General features: G+C 36.9%; 1 protein-coding gene across 25 annotated transcripts in view; it reads right to left on the reverse strand.

The window, feature by feature from the left end:
* DLG2 (discs large MAGUK scaffold protein 2) overlaps positions 1–20,681 on the reverse strand; it is a 2,060,086-nt gene that overhangs the window by 578,703 nt on the left and 1,460,702 nt on the right. For all 25 annotated transcript variants that reach the window (XM_086678450.1, XM_086678461.1, XM_086678456.1 and 22 more), the window contains one exon: positions 10,642–10,766. In XM_086678450.1, coding sequence (XP_086534576.1) covers positions 10,642–10,766 — 125 coding nt within the window. The remainder of the gene's footprint in view (positions 1–10,641; positions 10,767–20,681) is intronic.

A 20,681-nucleotide genomic window follows, 5' to 3' on the forward strand; every position in this document is an offset into this window, starting at 1 on the left:
CTTCATATGTGTAAATAATAGATATTTTATGCTAGAAAATAAGGACTGGATATTTTAAGTAAAAGCTTTATTGAGATATAATCCCCATATTTTAAAATATGGCTTTTTAAAGTGTACAATTCACTGATTTTTAGTATAATCATATAGTTGTACAATTATTAGCACTATCTAATTTTAAAACATTTTCATCATGCCCCAAAAATCCCATATCAGCCCCTGGCAATCATTAATCTACTTTCTACCTATATCAATTTCTCTATTCTCTACACTTCATAGAAATAAAAAGTGTCCAATATGTGGCCTTTGGTATCAGGCTTCCTTCACACAGAATACTGTTTTCAAGTTTCATCTATGATATGGTATGTAACAGTACTTTATTCCTTATCATGGCAGAATAATATCCCTTGCATGGGTATACCAAACCTATTTCTCTATCATTTAGTACTAGATATTTGAGTTGTTTATACTTTATGAATATTATAAAAAAGGTTTTTGTGTGGACATAAATTTCAATTCTTTTCAGATATATACTTAGGAGTAGAATTGCCATTCATGTGGTAACTGTTAACTTTTGAGGAACTGACAGACTATTTTCCAAAGTGGCTGTACCATTTTGCCTTCTTACCCACAGTGCATGGGGGTTCTGATTTCTCTGTATCCTGGCTAACATGTGTTATTATCTATCTTTTTGGATTATAGCCATTCTACTGGGTGTAAAGTGGTATCTCACTGTAGTTCTGATTTGCAGTTCCCTAATGAATGTGTCACATCTTTTTATGTGCTCATTTGCCATTTGTATATCTTCTTTAAAGAAATAATCTGTTCAAATTTATGGTAGGCAGAATAATCCCTCCCCATTCCCCATAAAAAAGTTCAAGACCTAATATCTTAACTGGGAATGCATTGTTATAGATCAAAGAAACTTACAGATTTGATTCAGTTAAGGATCTTAAAACAGGGAGATTATGTTGGATTATCTGGGTGAATCGAATGTGATCACAAGAGTTCTTATACGAAGGAGGCAGTAGTGTTAGACAAGAGATATATGATGACAAAAGCAAAGACTGGACTGATGCTCTTGGAAGATGGAGGAACGTGTTAAGAGCCATGGACCTTAAAAAGGTGGGAAAAGACAAGAAAATGGATTCTCCCAATTATCCTCTGGAGCTTCCCTGCAACACCTTGAGTTTATTTCAGTGAGTCTGATTTTGGATATCTGACCTCCAGCACTGTAATATAGTAAATTTGCATTATTTTAAGATACTAAGTTTATGATAATCTGTTACAGCAGAAATAGGAGGGGGCACCTGGGTGGCTCAGTGGGTTAAGCATCTGACTTTGGCTCAGGTCATGATCTCGCAGTCAGTGAGTTTGAGCCCCACATCGGGCTCTGTGCTGACAGCTCAGAGTCTGAAGCCTGCTTCAGATTCTGTCTCCTTCTCTCCCTGCCCCTCCTCCACTCATGCTCTGTCTCTCTCTCTCAAAAATAAATAAACATTAAAAAAAAAGGAATGGGAAACTAACACAAAATTCTTTACTGATTTTTTAATTAGGTTATTTGTCTATTGTTGACATAAAATTTCTTCATATATTCTGGATACAAATCCCTTATCAAATGTACTACTACAAATATTTTTCTCATTCTATGGGTTTTTTGATGATGTTCTTTGAAGCACAAAAGTTTTTAATATTGATGAAATCCAACTTATCTGTTTTTTTTTAAGTTGCTTTTGTTATCATATTAAGAAACCACTGCCTAATTCAAGGTCACCCATTAATATTTACTCTTGTGATCCACATAGTGTTAATTTTTATGTGTGGTATAAGGTAGGGGTCCAACTTAATTCTTTTGCTTGTGGATAGCTAGAAGACTTGGCACAATTTGTTTAAAAAAAAAGTGGGGGAGGTATGTTTACCATAAAACCATTTCATTTAGCCAATTGAAGGATTTCTCTTATTAGATTACATAACAGTTGACCAAAACAGGAAAATTGTTGGAGATGCTGTTCCAGCTATGAAAGACTATATATGGGTACCTGGTGTTCAACCAATTATGTAGCTAAAATTATTCTTGCTTAGAAATGTTCCTGTGTAGTTCTAAATTGTTGGGGACTTGTCATTACCAGTCACCATGGAACCATTTGCTAGGTGATTTTTTTTTTTTTTATTGTCTAAGCAGGTTGTCAAAACACATTCAGGGCTGATAATATTGATAAAGTCAAAGGACACAGGGATGTTGCATCTCACACCTATTTATTCCTACAGGAAGATATGAAAGGAAATAATCCATAAAAATGAGTCCACTGAGGTCTTCTTCCCTCCATATTTCTTTCTAAGGAGGGTGCTGGTGTCATTTGGACTAAATAATGATGCTTTTCTTCTGATGAAGATGTTCAGGGTAACAGTTGGATTTATGTCCTGCTTTACCCCCAAAGCAATAATGAAAGAAGAGTTTATATAGTTTTGAAGACACTGAGAATCTTTGTCTTTGAAAAATGTAGCTTCGTCATAGTCATTGCATGCAATAATCAATTGGGTTATGTGGTGGTGGGAATTGATGGTGGACTTGCATGATGTCTTAATCTGCAATCATCCAAAATCTTGAAAGTTCACTGGTACTCTAAAAATTTAGCAATCTCTTATGCAGTTTTACTCACTGGAAGTCTTCTATTTCCTTAATCTAAAAGTGGGTCTTGGGTGTAATTATGCTTGGAGGTTGCTCTCTTTCTTCTGCTTGGTGTTTTTCAATTGCACAGAAATTAAGTTTAGCTTTGTCTTTTTCACTTACAGGGTTATATGTTGTCCTCAGCTCCTGGTGATCACCATTTTTTTTCTTTTTCTTTTTTTTTCCTTCCCTTTGCTCCTTTCTTCCCTTTCCTCTCTCTTTCTCATTTGCTTATTTTAAAATCACCAGTGAGTTAATGGATATGAATTAATGAAAAAAATCAGAGAGTAAATTACCAAATGACAGCCAAAAGGACAATGCTGTAGTTTATACACAGGAGTTGTATTCTTGAAACACTGATCCTCAACCTCTGAACTTTGGTCAATATAGTCAAACCTCAATGTGATCAATATTATTCTTTCTTGAAATCAGCACATATGTTGTCTTGGATTTTATAAAGACAAAGCCAACCTTAGCAAAAAACAGACATGGAAGGAACAAATGAAGAAATGATTTAAAGAAAACTTTTTTTTTTTCATCTTGTCTGGGAATAGGAATTATTGTGCTAAGGGCTGAGAGATTAAATTGTGTCACTTGTCAGGAAACTGGCAAGCAGCCATCCTTTCTTCCTGCTACTACATGCTGCTTTTGTGCTGTAGATGGGTTTAATAAATGCACTGTTGTGTAAAATGTCATTGCTGCATCGCCAAACGGTGGCTGTCATGTGATAGTTCTTCCCTAGGATGACAGATCAATATTGGTCTGCAGCAATCCAGGGACTTGAAGCCACACAAAGGGCATATTTATGGTTCAGAAACAAAAGTAGAAATAAAAATCATTCTCCAAAGCATGGAGATATATTTATTTTTCTCTGGAAGAAAACTTAATGTTCTTTCTAAAATATTCTTACTTTAAAGATAAGTAATGTTATCCAATTTGAATCACTACTTCTAGAAGAAAAAATACAAATGACTAATAACATTTTTGAAAAGTTCAATCTTACTGTTAACTGTCAAATAAAGGCAAAGTAAAGCAAGCAAATATACCATTGTTTGCCTTGGCAAATAGCCCAGAATTATATATGTGTAAGCGCATACAATACCAACAACATATCATAAAATAGGCCTTCTTCAACGTTGCTGGTAGAAGTAAAATTTAGTACAATCTCTCTGGAAAGAAATTTAGCAATATGTGTCAAAATTCTTTAAAATGCTCATAAGTTTTTGGTCCTGAAATTCTACTAGAAATACATCCTAAGGAAAGTATAAAAAACAAGGTCAACAATGTCTTCTAAAAGATTTCCAGTTGTTTAAAATGCTGAGAAACTGAAAATCAATTCTTAATAATGTGCATGGTAAATATATTATTAAATAGAAATTAAAATATTTGTAAAGGTTTTTAAAAATTATCTAGGGAGAGGTTTATGAAAGAAGGTTATGTGAAGTTAAATGCTAAATATATAGAGCATGATCTGAACAAAATTAAAAAAAAAACACAAAAAACAACCCAGAAATAAATGTATAAAACATGTTAACAGTAATTGACTTTGTGTTGTGTAAAAGTGAGTGTGCTGTTTTAATTTTTGTCTACTCTTCTGCATTTTATACATATTCCACAAAGGACAGCTATCTTATCCATAAACACATATACACTATAAGTTATATTTAAAAAGAAATTGCATGGGGAAAAGATCATTGTCCACAGAAATTAATCTAAACCACTACGTGCTCTCTTGCATTGCCTCTTAGCTCTCATTCCCCATTTTCCCCATAGCTCTGACTCTCTCCCTCTTACTCCAGCTCAGAGGCACATCTCCAGCCATCAGAGGAAACAGATTTCTGCTGTCTCTTCCCTTGGGGGACTGGTTTCTTCCCCATTTCTGATCTCCATTCATCCCTTGTTTCTCATTGTGCCTTTTGCCTCTTGCCTCCAGGGGTGGGAAGAGCCTGAGGCAAGCTATGAGGCCTGATCAGTGTTTCTGGAGTTCAGAGTGGGGTCTTGCTGGCAGAGGCCTGCCATGGGCAAGCCACTCTGCAGCCCTGCCACAAGGGAATTTCAGAGTCCAGAATTCCAGAGCATTCCTATCAGTTTTCTATTGCTGTGTAATAAATTACCACAACTTTTGAAGTTGAAAACAACATACATTTATTATCTCAGGCTCCAGGGGGTCAGGAGTCTGAGTACAGCTTAGTGAAGTCATTGGTTCTGGGTCCCCCAAGGTTGCAGTCAAGGTGTCAAGGTCTGCTTTGTTTATTTTGTCATCTGGATGTCATCCCTTTCAGGACCATGGGGTTCTCTTCCAGGCTCATGTATCTATTGTCAGAATTCAGCCATATTCCTGAAATCGTCCCTTTCGCTAGCTATAGGCCGGGGACCACTCTCAACTCCTATCAGCTGCCCTCAGTTACTTGCCACATGACCTCTTCCAAAGATCCTCTTACAACATGGAATTTTCTTTGTCCAGGTGGCAGTACAGTCTCTTGGCTTTTAAAGTACTCATATAATGAGGTCAGGCAGACATGATATAATCTCTCTTTTGATTACTTCAAAGTCAACTGATTAGGGGCCTCAATTACATTTGTGAAATCTCTTCTGTCACGTACAGCAGTATTATCATGGAAGTGAAATCCCATCATACTCACAGATTCTGCCCACACTCAAGGGGAAGCGACTACATAGGATGCGGGTCACTGGGAGTTATTTTAGACTTCTACCAAAAGTGTTCCTTCCTGGATGTCACAGACTTATGGCTCAAGTTCAGGATGCTGTTAAATGGCTGGCTCGGCAGAACGAGCTGTGTTGAGGACCTTGAATTTTACATGATTCCTTCACATTCAATGTTTCATTTAATCCTTACCACAGCTTCCTGAGATCTATGTTCCTATCTCCAATTTATCAGTAAGGGAACTGGAGCCCAGAGAGCTTAAAAAGATTCCCACGGTCACACAGCTAGAAAGGCAGAACTTGAAACCCAGGTCCTCCAACTCCAAATAGTATGTTCTTTCTCCTACATCTCGCTTCTGGGGTAACCCCTGAGACCTGAGCTCAATTTGGAGTCTAATCTCACAAGGCAGAGAATCACCTCTTATTTCATCTGTGTCTCAAGCCTGCACACTCACTTCATATTGAGTGTGACTGAGCTCATGCAGGAAGATTTTGTAACCATGAACCTAGAATTCCTAGAATGATGTATATGTTAGTGTTCCATTGCTCCTTAGATGATTACCAAAAATTTAACAGCATAAAACAACATGCATTTATTAGCTCACTCTTTTCATAGATCAAAAGTCTGGTGCAGTGTGGCTGGAATGCTCAGGTTCTCACAGGCTGAAATCCAGATATCAGCCCACCAATAGTCTCATCTGGGGGCTTAGGGACTTTTTCCAAGCTCACATGGTCGTTGTAGGACTCTGTTCCTTGCAAGTGTGGGACGGAAGTCCCTGCTTCCTTATTGGCTGTCCACTTGAAGACCCTCTGCTTCTAGAGGCCACTCCCATTCTTTCTCACATGGCCTCCTCCCTCTGTCTTCCAACCGGCAACAGTCTCAAGTACTTCACCCATTTTGAATCTCTGACTTTTGCCAATGGTCAGAGAAAGTTCTCCACTCTTAAAACTCATGATTAGATCAGGCTCACTTGAATAGTCTCCCTATATTAAGGTCAACTGTGCCATATAACATAACATAATGACAGGAGTGATATGACAGTCACAGGCTCTATGGATTACGGTGTGGAATGCTGAGGAGTGGCATTTTCAGAACGTTACCTCCTACAGTGTATCTTTAAGTGTCTCCCCTTTCCCTTGAGAATAACTTAGAATGTAAAGCCATGGACATTGGAGCCAGACTTCCTGGGTTCAAATTCTGGCTCCAACATTTCCTAGTCATGCAATATTGTGCAAGTTACTCAATCTCTCAGTTCTTTGATTTAATTCTCTGAAAAATGGAGGTAATAAAAGTGTGGGTTTCAATGAGTTGTTGTACACTTTAAATGAGTTAATGTGCCAGAAGAGTACTTAGCACACTGAAGCACTATGTGGGTCTTTGCTATTATTATTGTTGATATGATTATAATATATCCACTAATGTAGAATCTAGATTTCTACCCTTCGAGGAGCAGACCCATTATTGCACTTTTCTCTATGCCACCTTCTCTATAAGTTTTAGTATTATTTGTTAAAAATATAATTCATAATATGGAAAAACACACTTAAAAATAGTGTTTAACTCACATGAAAGAACAAAGATTTTTCAAATAAAAGATAACCACGTTTAGTTTGTAAACTTATTTTTTAAGTGAGGGAAACATAGCAGATTCAGTTGACTATATTATAAACTCAAGAACAGAAACATAGAAACTTTTTTGGTACCATACCTGTTTCTAAATGGGCTCTAATTCCATGTAATAACTAGGAACAAAAGGAGTACAAGCAGATGGGAATAGGAAGTTTAGGGAAAGATGTGGAAGCTGAAAAGAGACTGAAAGAAATATAGAAGGAATGAGATGAAAGGTAATAGAAAACCAATGAGAAAGAGAAAAAAACAGGCAAGAGCAGAGGAAAGACCACTGAGAGATAGAGAGGGCAGGTAAGGAAAAGGGGAAGACACTGATAACATTTATTGGGCATCTAATATATGTCTGATTTAGCTAGGGACATAGGTTTTCTCACTGAATCCACAGAACAACTCAATGGAGTCAGTATTATTGTCATCATTTTACAGAAAAGAAAACAGTGACTGAAAGAGTCTAATTTTCCAAGACCAATTATGTTCTTATACACATTAGAACCTACATCTTTGTAGGTTCTACAGAGCTCATTGTAACATGCTGCTCTCTTGTCCAAAGGACTAATGGTGAGATTGAAAGTATTCATCACAGCTTGTTGGTCCATCTCTGAACAGTGTGCCTGTTAGGTGGGCTTGGGTGTTACTATTCCTTAACACTACCTTATGGTGTTAATTACTTGAGTCAAAACATTTGGATTCTATTTAAAGTAGAGCTTCCAAAGATTTATACCTCAGGATAAGTCATCCTACTGAGCCTCAGTTTCCTCTGTAAAATAAAGGCTTTGAAATAAATAGATTGCCAAATTCTAAAAATCTACACTTAATGTCATGCTGCCAGGTTTCAATCAATTATTCTTGATCTCTTAGATGTCTCCCGGCCATTCCAGTTCAGGGCAGGAAGCAGTAAGGGGGGAAACAATCTCCATGGGAGTAGCAAGGATTTATCGAAGTGAAATAGAGATCCAATCAATAGCTGTCTTCACATAGCAAAAGGCTGCAATGTGGATTGGAGAGTAGGTATTTTTAGTTGCTCAAGTTAGGACCACTATTCAGTTACCACTACACAACCTTAAGAGGCAGTATTTACATATGCAGTCATAGGCTGTAGCGCTGGCTCCAGGAAGCCAGAACAAGACCCATGGGTAGAGGACAGATTAAAAAAAAAAAAAAAAATGTGACTCAATAGAAAAATAACAAACTTTGTAATGTTTAGAGTTGCCCCTTAACATTGTGAAAAATTTTGCCTTTAGGAGTTTTTATGAAGGAACCACATGAGGTAGAAGATTCTACTCTTGAATTAGAACTTCAGAGAGTACATAAGTGATATTCAGGATTAATTTTTGGATGTATTCAAAGCTAGCTTGATGATCATCCTAGTTGTGAAGCATTAATTTCATGAGTTGATATTATGGCCAAATAATGGTATCTACCTCATATGGCTGCTGCAAGTATAAAGATGACTGCATATATTCTATTCCTTCCTTCCTTCCTTCCTTCCTTCCTTCCTTCCTTCCTTCCTTCCTTCCTTCCTTCCTTCCTTTCTTTCTTCTTTCTTTCTTTCTCCTTTCCTTCTTTCTTTCATCTATCTATCTTTTGATCTATCATCTATTTATCTAAGCACAATTCCCCACACATAATAAAATCTCAACAAATTTTAGCTAGCATTATGATTATTCTATTTACAATTATTCAATGCTGCTTCTAGCAGAATTTCCTTTTACCTCTGCAGGCATGAGATTGTTCCCTATATTTGCAGTCAATCAGTGGTAGCACGGTCACTTTTCATTCCTAACAGTGGGGATAGGCACTCAACATAAAGTCTATTGTATCCCAAACCTTAGAGTCAGAATTTGGCTAAGAGATGGAAATTCCCCTATTTCTAGGCAAAGTAGTATGAGATAATGATTGTGGGCTATCAATTTCAGAACCATCTTCCAACAACTCTGTTCTTAAACTTTGAAAATGGCACTTCACCAGCATCCAGTATTAGCAAACCCAGTCCCCACTATGACTCATGAGAATTACACAGTATCTATTTCAAATTGTTCACTCTGTAGCATGGATATTTCTGTACTCTGAAATTAATCTCATCAATTCAGCCTGAAAATTCTATTGTCAAAAAGCATGTGTTTCCTGTGGGAGTGTCACTCATGTTTTTTGGTCTTGAAAGGAGATGCAGATGCACCTGAAAAAAAAAAAAAGCCTGTGATTCTCTTCCACAAGCTGTCGTAAGTAATCACTGCATTGAAACAAGCGGATAGGGAACAGAGTGTCCTTGGCTGCTTTATAAGAAAAATAGTAAACTAGCTTACTTATGTTTAATGAAAAAAAAAGACAAGGAAAGGCTACATGGCTTACATGTATGATACTTAGGTCACAGTCCTCATTGTGGCCCCATGCAAGCTAAAGTCATTCTTTTTTTTTTTAAATTTTTTCAACATTTATTTATTTTTGAGAGAAAGAGACAGAGTGGGAGTGGGAAAGGAGCAGAGAGAGAGGGAGGCACAGAATCCGAAGCAGGATCCAGGCTCTGAGCTGTCAGCACAGAGCCCGATGTGGGGTTCGAACTCACAAACCATGAGATCATGACCTGCCAAAGTCAGACACTTAACTGACTGAGCCACCCAGGTGCCCCATAAGCTAAAGTCGTTCTTACCTATAAGACTTTGCTTGTGTTACCTTCTCTCCCCCTACTCATTAGTTTAACTTCTTTTTCCATCTCCTTTAATGAATTCATTAATTCAAAAACTCACTCATTCATTCAGCAAGAATTTGTTGGTTCACTTCTATATGTAACTTCTTGGCCTGAGGGGATTCACAGTCTAGTAGAAGCATGAAATTAACACTGGGATATGTTTTTCTCCCCAGGGAAATCTCTTTTAATTGTTCCAATCTACAATGCCTGTTAGCTAGTGCTTTGATCTCTGATAGAATTTCATATTATTTACTGATTGTCCTGTGTGCCTCTTAGTTGCCCAAATAATCTTCGGTTCTTTAAAGAGCAAGGGTCCTGATTCAAACAGCTATTAGTCTATCCTGTGCATTATGTGACTCCACTCCATCTGCCTACTCAAGCTCACCTTGTGGTCCTCATCCAGTCAACCTCATCCAGTTGGTTTCTCTCTTGGTTGGGATAACTTGTTCTTTCTCCTTCTATGTTCTAATTCAGATTTGTGGGGTTACTGAAATCTTAATTATTTTTAGACCCAGAATAGAATCTTCTTATGGAATAGTTTTTAGATTCTCTGTTCAAACTCCTACAGAAAGCCCTTATAAATGGACTAAAAAAAATAAATCTATGAATACATACAGTGTCTATACCATTGCCCTATCTGCTAATACTACTTACAGTATATTGTTTTCTATACATTTTATTATTTGCTCATCAGCTCTGAGTATTCTTCCTTCCAACTAGACTGAAGGCCCCATGGAACAAGAGATTTATCTGCATACCCTCCTCATGGTGCCACGCTAAATGTTGAATGTAGTGCCCTTCAACAAACACAAATTAAATACTACTTGAAATTTAGTAAGTAATAAGAAATCTGCAAAGTCATTACAGAAAGCTTGCTGTGACAGCTGTGTCTTTCAAGTACAGCCTTGTAAAATTATTATTCTGCAAAGGTATAAATGTGTCTCATTGATGTGGCAGATTTACTTTCCAAATAATTCTAACGTTTCAGAGCTTTACCTGAGTCTGCCATCCTCTGCTGCAGCACCACCCGGTATAATCTTCGTAATAAATATGCCAGGGTCATCTCCAATGTGGGGATTATCTGTCCCTCCAGCAATACTGAATCCCAGGCCAGAATTCCCCTGGAGAAACAATAAGTAGACATTAAATGATATGGCTGTCACCTAAACCTAGTTCCCCTTGCATCCTGTGTTATCATCTTACTACTCAAATGGAAATCAGGTGATAACAGTCTTCTATGCAAAGCTATAAAGTGCACTGTCAGCAGACAAAGGAAGGTCAGGAAAAACACTCAAGTTTGTCTCTGCATTGCAAGAGGTCTAAGGGGTCTTATATTTTTGTTTCTACAAAGGACTTCATATTTTCGCTTTTAAGAAATGTTTCTGTTACATAGCAATTAAAATGATCATTACACAGTAGGAAATACAAGCTTACAAATTGTGTTATATGCAAAACTGCAAAAACATTAGTGTCAGTTGTAAAAATTATACATACATATGGAAAAGAATGGAAGGAAACCAGTTACATGAAAATTGATTTGGTAGAGTAGTGAATTTGGCTGTTTTAATTTTGTTATTTCCAGCACCGTTATGCATCAAATAAATGTGTTCCTATGTAACAGGAAATGTTGACTTCAGAAGGCAGGTCTCTCTTCTACAGTTATAATAAATGTGAGATACTTTCCAGTAATAAACAGGTTTTAATTTGCAATAGACATAGGCAAGGAATGCATTACTACTGCAGAATATAAATTTGATAATTTATATTCTAATAAAGCTTTCATACTTACTCATGCAGATTATAGCAATTGACATCCAATATACATGTAACTTTCTAAAATCTGTATGTAAGACGTAATTAAAAGTCTTCCCCAAATTCACAAACCATCTTACTTATTTATTATTTTTAATAATTTTTTAATCTCCATCTCCCTGGCTACATTATGTCTTAATATTATGTTTTCACATTATATTTTAAGCCATATTCATATACGTAGGTAGTGTTTATAATTATCCATTTTAAATGGCTAAATATTTCATCAAGGTCATATATTAGCATGTATTTAACCAGCCCTCTGTCACTGGATATTTAATTTCTCTACAACCAATACAGCTTCCTAAAGTTACTAATACTTGATTAATTTCTGCTCTTGGATAAAAAATGATGAGGACTAAGAATTTAGTAGTTATCCAGAAAAATTAATTAGGACATTCAATTAGTCAGAAAAGTTCAATGTCAAGATAAGATCAGCTGTAACCTGACTGTTATATCACTGCAAATGTCAAGGTAATGTTTAGCAATTTTTATTGACTTAAATAATAAAAATTCCAAAAGGTTGTTTACACAATTGTACATTTATGTTGAAAGGCAGAAATTAATAATTCAACCATAACAACTGAAATCCCATGTCTTTATACTTCTGGCAGTTCTCTAATTCTGGTTTTCTTCAAAAAAATCCAAATCTCATTTAACAGAGATATTACTCAGTAGCAGTCATGTGGTCATAAATTTACTTAATATTCTTTAAACACCAGCTCTGTGTCTGGCATTGGACTAAGTCATGGAACTATAGCAGTGAACATCTCAGTTTATGAGGCACACGAAGCATAAGTTCAGGGTGTAGAAGTGGCTAACAAAAGAACAAAACACAGGAACTTTCCCTGAAGGTGAAGAGCAGTTAGCAACTTTTGAAGGGGTCAGAATGGGAACTGGGGATGAGGACAGAAGGTTCCAGACAAAGGAAGAACATATGTAAAATCTCTGAGGTGAGAAATGGTACACTAGTTCCAAGACACAGACAAGAATTCTCAAATGAAGATAGCAAAATGAACCAGATGAGGTAAGTATTTACCATGAATGCAAGTGACTCTATTCTTGATTTTAGGTACCTATTGATGCCAGATGAGTCTATCAGTTTTGTTAGAGTACGTATTATGTGACTTTAAGGCTACAGGGAAACTAAGGCTGCAGGGAAAAAACCAGAAGATTTCTCCCTTCATGGAATTTAAGGAAGAACAGAAAAGGCAGTGATAAGCTGGCATCTGGTAATCAATACATTTTCACTGCAATGTCAACTACATTGTCATGTATATGGTTACCAGGACAGTATTTAGATGACTTATGAGGCAGTTTCTCTAAGATCTTGGGGTTTGGGAAGAAAAGAAAAGGAGATGAGTATCTTCATTGCAATGTGGGTCTAGTTCCAAGAACATCAGTTGGGGTGTATTGGTTTTACAAGAGTTGGCACCTCAGAGATAATTTCTTGAGTAAGGGGATAGGGAAAGAGGCAAGCACAGACTTGGAGGTACTCAAATGCTTACTCCTGAGAGTATACATATTTTTGGAGAGGGCATTTAAAACTTTGCCATTTGAGAAAAAATATTCACTATCTGGCTCTTAACCCAATCTTCTTTATTTCTAGCTTTACACTTTTACCGCCAGGAATGCTGAACTGAGCTGCAGGCTCTTTCCTGCAGAGTCCACACTATGACTTGTCTCCTGACCTTTACTCATGCTGTTTTCTCTACCAGAAATTTTCTATCTCCCTGGCCCAATTCTTTCTATTATCTAAGATAAGGCTCACATGCACCCCAATGTTTATAGTAGCACTATCAAACCTTAGCCAAATGATGGAAAGAGCCCAAATGTCCATCGACTGGATAAAGAAGATGTGGTATATACATAAAATGCAATACTACTTGGTGATCAAAAAGAATGAAATCTTGCCATTTGCAACAATGTGGATAAAACTAGAATGTATATGCTAAGCAAAATAAGTCAATCAGAGAAAGACAAATATCATAAGATTTCACTCATATGTAGAATTTAAGAAACACAACAGATGAAAAGGAAAAGATAAGACTGAGAACGCAAGTGCGTAGAAAATATTAAATGTTCATCCCAAATCCACGTCTCTGGGTAATTTAGTACTCTTTTGTGTTTTCTGTGCTTATCTACACCATGCATTATGTTATTTTGATGTTATATACTTATGAGTCTATCCTTTTTTCAAACTAAGCTTGTAGAAGACAGGAACTGTGTAGCATTCATCCTTGTTTCTTGGTTCTTTCTCTGGCACATAGTATTATTCAATAAATAATTGATGAATGAATCAACAAATAAACTTACTGAGGATATTCAAGAGTTAAAGGAAAGACTCAGAAAAGACACGGTGAAAGTCCACACTGTGTTAAGAAATACAATATAAAAGTATAAGCCATTTTATTCCATGTAGCTACAAGAATAAAAATGGAAACTCAGGTATTCAAATTGTGGCTTAGCTGAAGGACAAATGATGAGACAAAACTGTCCAAACTTTGTCAAAACCGAGCAGGGGATAAAAAATAAAATTATTTATTTTACTGGAAGGGAGGTAGGGGCCTTCTCCTACAGAGCAGCTGCTTAGTCACTGACCATGAGGGACCTGAGCATCTTCTGAGAGGTTAAACTGAATGACTTTAAAGGATTCTTCTGGCTCTTTGGCTAGATTTGTAGGAAAACTACTCTTGGCAACAAAGAAAAAGGAATACTTTAGAGGTGAAAGTTGATCACTGTTGCATTTTTAAAACTTCCATTATTAATCAATAGATCTTTGAAGTAATAGCTATGATGACAATCTAGAAACATTTAACTACTGTTTTTGGAATTGACTCTAATATGGAGAATATGGTGGCTTTGGCATCTATTAATATACATTTTCCTGCCCTCAAATCTACTTTGAGGAAAAGAATGGGTCAGGGAATCCACCATGAAAAGAGGTAGGTAGAGGCAGAGTGTAACTGGACCTGTGTACCCAGTCTCAAGGATTTCCAAAAGCAAATTTTGTGTTTCAGTTAAAACCAGTCTGCCAGCTGGGCCTGGCCAGTCCCCTTGGTTTTTTAGAGGATGTTCATCTGAATTCAGCTAAGGAAATTATTTAAAGTGTTTTCCATCTCCCCTTATTGTTCTCTCTCAGCCGTCCTTTTCAGGCCTTTGCCACCAGCCAGCATTGAGTGGAGAGAGGGACAGATAAAAAGCAGCAGTGAAATTACTGCCTGCTGTTCTCCATGGCTGAATCACTCCAGCCCCCTGATAATCATCACAGAGCCAGCCAGCTGCAGGGGCAGACCCCAGAACCTCTCTTTTCTGAGCAGCAATCTCTCCATGTGAACAGGCAGACCCCTGGCTGACATCCTTAGATCCTGAGAATTGTGGCTAATTAACCAAGTGTTGATACTTGACCCAGTCAATGGCAACCGTGAGGTGCCATGCTGGTGAGGGCAGTCCCTGTATAGGACTCTGGGTGGGCTGCTGTTCCCTTTCAATTGGACAGATTCCATGATTGATGAATGTGGTTGGCACAAACCTTTCTTTCTCCTGGTTCCCAAACCTCCACATTTGTTGACTCTCCCCCAAGAGCACAAGCCCATTGCCTAGCCAAATGGCACTTCCTCCATCATGTACTATACTCCATCTCCTCTCAGAAAAAGAATCAACAAAGAGGAAAGACACTTTATCAATTAACTGATGGTTGCAAATATAAATACTATACCCTTAGAAAAGCTCCTCGTTCATTTGAAGTTATTCTTTACATGAAAATTACTCCCAAAATGGGGTTACAAAAAAGAGAAAAATAAAATTATATCGTAATCATATGCATTTACAGAATGTTCTATTTACAAAGAATTACTTTGATTTTTTAGAAGTTCCTACTTTACAGTATTGTGCGATCTGGTAATTCAATTCTAGGCATTCATCCTAAAGAAATAATCAGAGATGTGTGCAAAGATTTGTATTCAAAGCTTCATGACAGTATTATGTTTTTATTTTTTTTTTTTAATTTTTTTTTTCAACGTTTATTTATTTTTGGGACACAGAGAGACAGAGCATGAACGGGGGAGGGGCAGAGAGAGAGGGAGACACAGAATCGGAAACAGGCTCCAGGCTCTGAGCCATCAGCCCAGAGCCTGACGCAGGGCTTGAACTCACGGACCGCGAGATCGTGACCTGGCTGAAGTCGGACGCTTAACCAACTGCGCCACCCAGGCGCCCCATGTTTTTAATGTTAAAAACAAAACAAAACAAAGAACAACTCACAACTGGAAACAAACATCCAAACAATAGAGAAATGGTTAAAAATACTGGGGTATATGTATCTGAATGTGGGACTATTTTGGAGCCATTAAATGTGATAATGAAAACAGGAAATGCTCAGTATATAAATGTGAGAGGAAACAAAATGTTTATGGAATTTTAATTATACTATGATCACCACTAAAAATATTCAAAGAAAATGACTTGTTTTTAACAAGAAATTAATTACTAATTAGCAATAGTAAAAGTACTTAATAATTCAAACCACCTAAGAAGGAGACTTTAAAAAAATTATAAACTCCTAATAATATACAAAACTTACATAAATACTAAAAATTCCCTCAAGGGAACTGATATTTATTGCATATTTATTCGGTGCTACACACTGACCTAGGTGTTTTATAATCCCCCATTCAGTACATACCATTTCCCTCTTTTTATACATTAAAAAACAACAACAACAAAAACAAACAAACAAATGAAAAACCCTGAGGCTAAGAAGAGTGAGATAACATTCTAAACACAGAAAACAAGTCAACAGTAGAATTCAGATTCAAGTCATATTTGTTAGGCTCCAAATCGGATTTTCTTTCCATTATATCACATTGCCTTTCCTGGGTTAAAAAAAAATTAATTTGATGGTAGGTAAGTAATAAAAAATGATAATGATAATAAACCATTTTCTAGATTTTTTAAAAAGTCTAAACCACTCTTCTTTTGGTAAAGATAATTTAGCTAAAAATTCTGAATGTGGGGAAAGGGATGCTTAGGTTGCAGTAGTCAAAATTGTGAGATAAATAAAAACTAGATAAAGACTCAAACTCTTTTAACTTTTATTTTCTATTTAATTTTTTAAATGTTTATTTTATTTTATATTTGAAATTTACTTTTTAATGTTTATTTTATTTTTGCACAGAGCACAAGTGGGGAAGGGGCAGAGAGAGAAGGAGACACAGAATCCAAAACAGGCTCTAGGCCCTGCACTGTCAGCACAGACTCTGACTCAGGGCTCAAACTCACAAACTGTGAGATCATGACCTGAGTGGAAGTCAGATGCTTAACTGACAGAGCCATGCAGGTGCCCTGTAAAACTCTTTTAACCTTTAAAAACATGTCCTGTGTTGAATAATACTGAAATTTTACATAATCTGTTACCAACTCCAAGAGTCCTGTACATCCCCTTCATTCTAGGAAGAGTCTATATGTTCTTTTAACTCTCTGCCCAGAATCATCAATATCCAAGTCTATTTTCTGCACAGCTACTCCAGCAAAGACATTTGTTTATTTTTATTTAATATCAGTTATACAGCAAAATTATATATATATATATATATATATATATATATATATATATATAGATGTAGATGGAGCACAGATATAAAAAAGGCTAAAACAGACAATAGCAAATTAAAATAATCCTCAAGCTAGATACCAGAAGTAAAAATGTCACTTGATAGAAAGATACATGAGTTAGCAAATATCTTCTAAATTGTCCTGGATGATATTTTATTTTAGGCAGTAAATCTGAAATGGCACAAGGAATAAAAAGATGTCTTTTTCTCATAGACATTACTCGTTGAAAATCATTCAAAGTCTTTCTCATTTCCACAGGCCTATTCTTAGGGTATAAAGATATAAGTGTAATTCAGACATTTCTAACTATTGTTGCTTACAGTTAGCTACATAAAGATCTCCCACCAAAAAAAATCTTTTTAAACACGTCACCCAACAATCCATGTGTTTTTGAATATCATTCTTAGTCTAGGAATAAGAGATTCCTGTTTTCACTTACTTAAAACTTCTAGGAGTTGCATTTAGTATTTGCTGCCAAGGAGCTACCAGAGGTCAGTGTTTGGGGACTGGTAACTGTAGGAAAGTGTTTTCAGGGGTTGGGGGACTGTAGAGAGAAAGTGGTTTCAATAAATAGGTATAAAGAAAATGCCAGTTTAAAATAGGCCCAAGAACTCATGATAAGTTAAAGGGTGATTACTATTTTTGTGAAAGAGTTTTGTTCTTAGGAGAGACATGTGGTAGAGTCTCATGAGAAGGAGGCAGGGAAGAGGCAAGGTTTTAGAGGATGACAGGGAGAGGACTCAAGCACCTCTGGGAGCTAAGGGGATGAAGCCCCTGGAACTGGAGATTGAAGGTATGAAAGAGAAAGGGAGTCCATGGGAAGCAAAATCCTGATGAAGGAGGAGAATAGGGTCTAGAGTCCAGATTCTTGAGTCCCTACCATAGATACTGGTTAAATACATGTTGGTAAAACCACAGCAAGGAATACAATGGTATCATGAGATGAATATATATTTACAATACATATTCAGGTAAAGTAGAATACAATATAAGATTTACATTTTATGGGGTGTCTGGGTGGCTCCATTGGCTAGGCATCTGACTTCAGCTCAGGTCATGATCTCACAGTTTGTGGGTTTGAGCCCGGCGTTGGGCTCTGTGCTGACAGCTTAGAGCCTGGAGCCTGCTTCAGATTCTGTGTCTCCCTCTCTGTCTGCCCCTCCCCCACGCACACACACACTCGCTCTCTCAAATAAATAAATGAACATTAAAAAAGATTTACATTTTATAACATATATGCATAGAAAAGTTTGAAAGTATATTCACCAATATATTAAAGTTTTCAATGATGTCAGAATTATAGATCTTTGGACTTTGTCATTTTGAGCAGTCCATCTTTAATTTTCCTTATAAATATATCTTACTATAAACAAAAACACACACACTCACACACGCGCTTTTATACTCACAAAATGTGATTAACCAAAGAACAGATGAGTTTGTTTTTTTGAGATAGCATACCTCAGCCTTGTGTAGGGGGAGAGATAATTTTCTATCTGGGATAAGAAGGACTAAATTCTTACAAAGTATTATTTTAAGGCAGAAGAGTTATAGGGTTATTTTAAGGTGGAGGAGTAAAAAGCTGAAGGTGGTCTTAACTGATAATGTCTTTGCTGATACATTTATATGTCAGGATACCAAAGGGAAAGTCTAGAATGAATTCGATGACTTACATAAAACAGTAAAGGGTTGGAATTGCACCTGTGAGGCAGGAGAAACACCTTAGGATGAGTAGAGGTCTGCTGAGCAGCACTGAGGTGGGGCATCATCAGCATGATTATGGGATTTTCTCCCACAGGGATTAGTAATCATGAACAGTGAAAAGGAAAGGTTTGGTTGCTCTAGGGCTGAGATTTGAAAAGCAAATGTAGTTAACTCTCAAAGGAATGAGGAATGCAAATCAGAAAAGATAGAAAAGGAAGAGAATCAAGGAATACATTCAGCCTGGAAGAAGAGAAGTGGGTAAAAAAGAATGAGATCATGACAAGGTCAAAGTACAGATTTAGGAGAACAGAGGATACAAGAGGGAACAGTAGTCTGTGGACACTGGGATTTCAGGACTCAAGATTTCAGAGATCAACTGGCACTCCCTGATAGTCATGTGAGTGTAGTAAAGGTCCCATGAATGAATTAAAGTGATGATCAAGTCAGAGTACTTTGTGGCTGATACTGAAGTCTCCTTGGAATACAAAAAGAGACAAGAAGAGAGAAGAAAAAAAAATGGCCAAAAATGTTCAGTGAAAGTGAGCAAAGACCTAAGGTAGAGATAAGAAGACAGGTAGAATGTGAAGCAGTATGGCAGTTACAAGAATTACAAGTAGAAGAACGAGATGCACCAAGTCCTAAGAAGAAGAAAGTGCTTAACTTGTTCAAGGAACTAAAATGAAATAGCTGTAAACTGATTAGGTAAGAAAGGGGGAGAAGAGGTTAGAGAGGGTAGCAGGGGTCAGACACAGGGGGCTCAATAGGATGGTGTAGGTTTTGTGGGTCATGAAAATTTAAAACAGTGGAGTAACATGGTCTTATTTAGTCAAAGATTACACTAATTGCTGTCTGAAAACTTTGGAGAGAGCAAAAGGTGGTGACAGAAAGACCGGTTAAAACAGCCCAGGTCATAAATTGATGGTGGCTAGATAGGCTAGAAGCAGTAGGGATGGCAAGATTTGAGACATGATCTGGAGGTAGAATTGACAGGATTTAATGTTGGTTGGAATATTCAAGGAAAGAGAAGAATCAAAGATTCTGGACAGAGATGCCATATATGAGATGTAGAGACTGTGATGTGGCTAGGGGAACTAGATTGCAAGAGGTAAATCAAGAGTTCAATTTGGATCCTTGTAAGTTTGAGAGATCTGTTGATGTCACTGAAGTGGCAGAAAAAAAATACTGAGGTCTGGAGAAACAATGATGGTAATTGTTAGCACTCACTGAGTGCTTTCTACATGTCAGGCACTGTACTAGACCTTACAACTCCCCTTTTATGGATAGTTAAGATACTGGGAAGAAAATAAGGGAAGTAACTATAGGAATATCAGGAATAAGTTCCAGGCACAGTTAATTCCTTTGGTCCCCGTAACAACTCTTTAAGGGTATATGCATATGTTTTGTGAATGCCAGACCTAGGAGTATGGGCTTTCTTAGAGAAAGCAGGTATTCTTAATAAGGAATGACCAGATAAATATGATATTTTACCATGATTAATTCAAGGACGGTGAACAGGCTAAGTTAAAAATAGGCTTGGTAGAATGAGTCAGAAAGCAAGGAGAGTAATTTGGGATCAAATACAATATTTAAGCTATGAATTCTTAAGATATGATTTAGAATGTTGTCAGTTACACTCACCTACAAAACTGCCAAGTATCATGTCTCTTGTGCCCCGCAATCATATCTAGCTGAAATGCCATTAGAAGCTAATATGCACTCCTCAACAGCTCCCAGAAAGAAATGTAGCTCATGAGTCACTTGTTTACCACGTCAAGGAATCTGAGAGTCGTCCTTGACTCCTGCCTGCTCATCAGTCCTTATATTTTATTAAATATCATGTCTTGTTGATTCTACCCCTAAAATATCCTCAAATCCATCCAGTTCCTCCCAGTTTCTATTATCACTGT

This window comes from Puma concolor, chromosome D1 (genome assembly GCF_028749965.1).
Source record: "Puma concolor isolate L17-30 chromosome D1, mPumCon1.1.hap2, whole genome shotgun sequence".
NCBI lineage: Eukaryota > Metazoa > Chordata > Mammalia > Carnivora > Felidae > Puma > Puma concolor.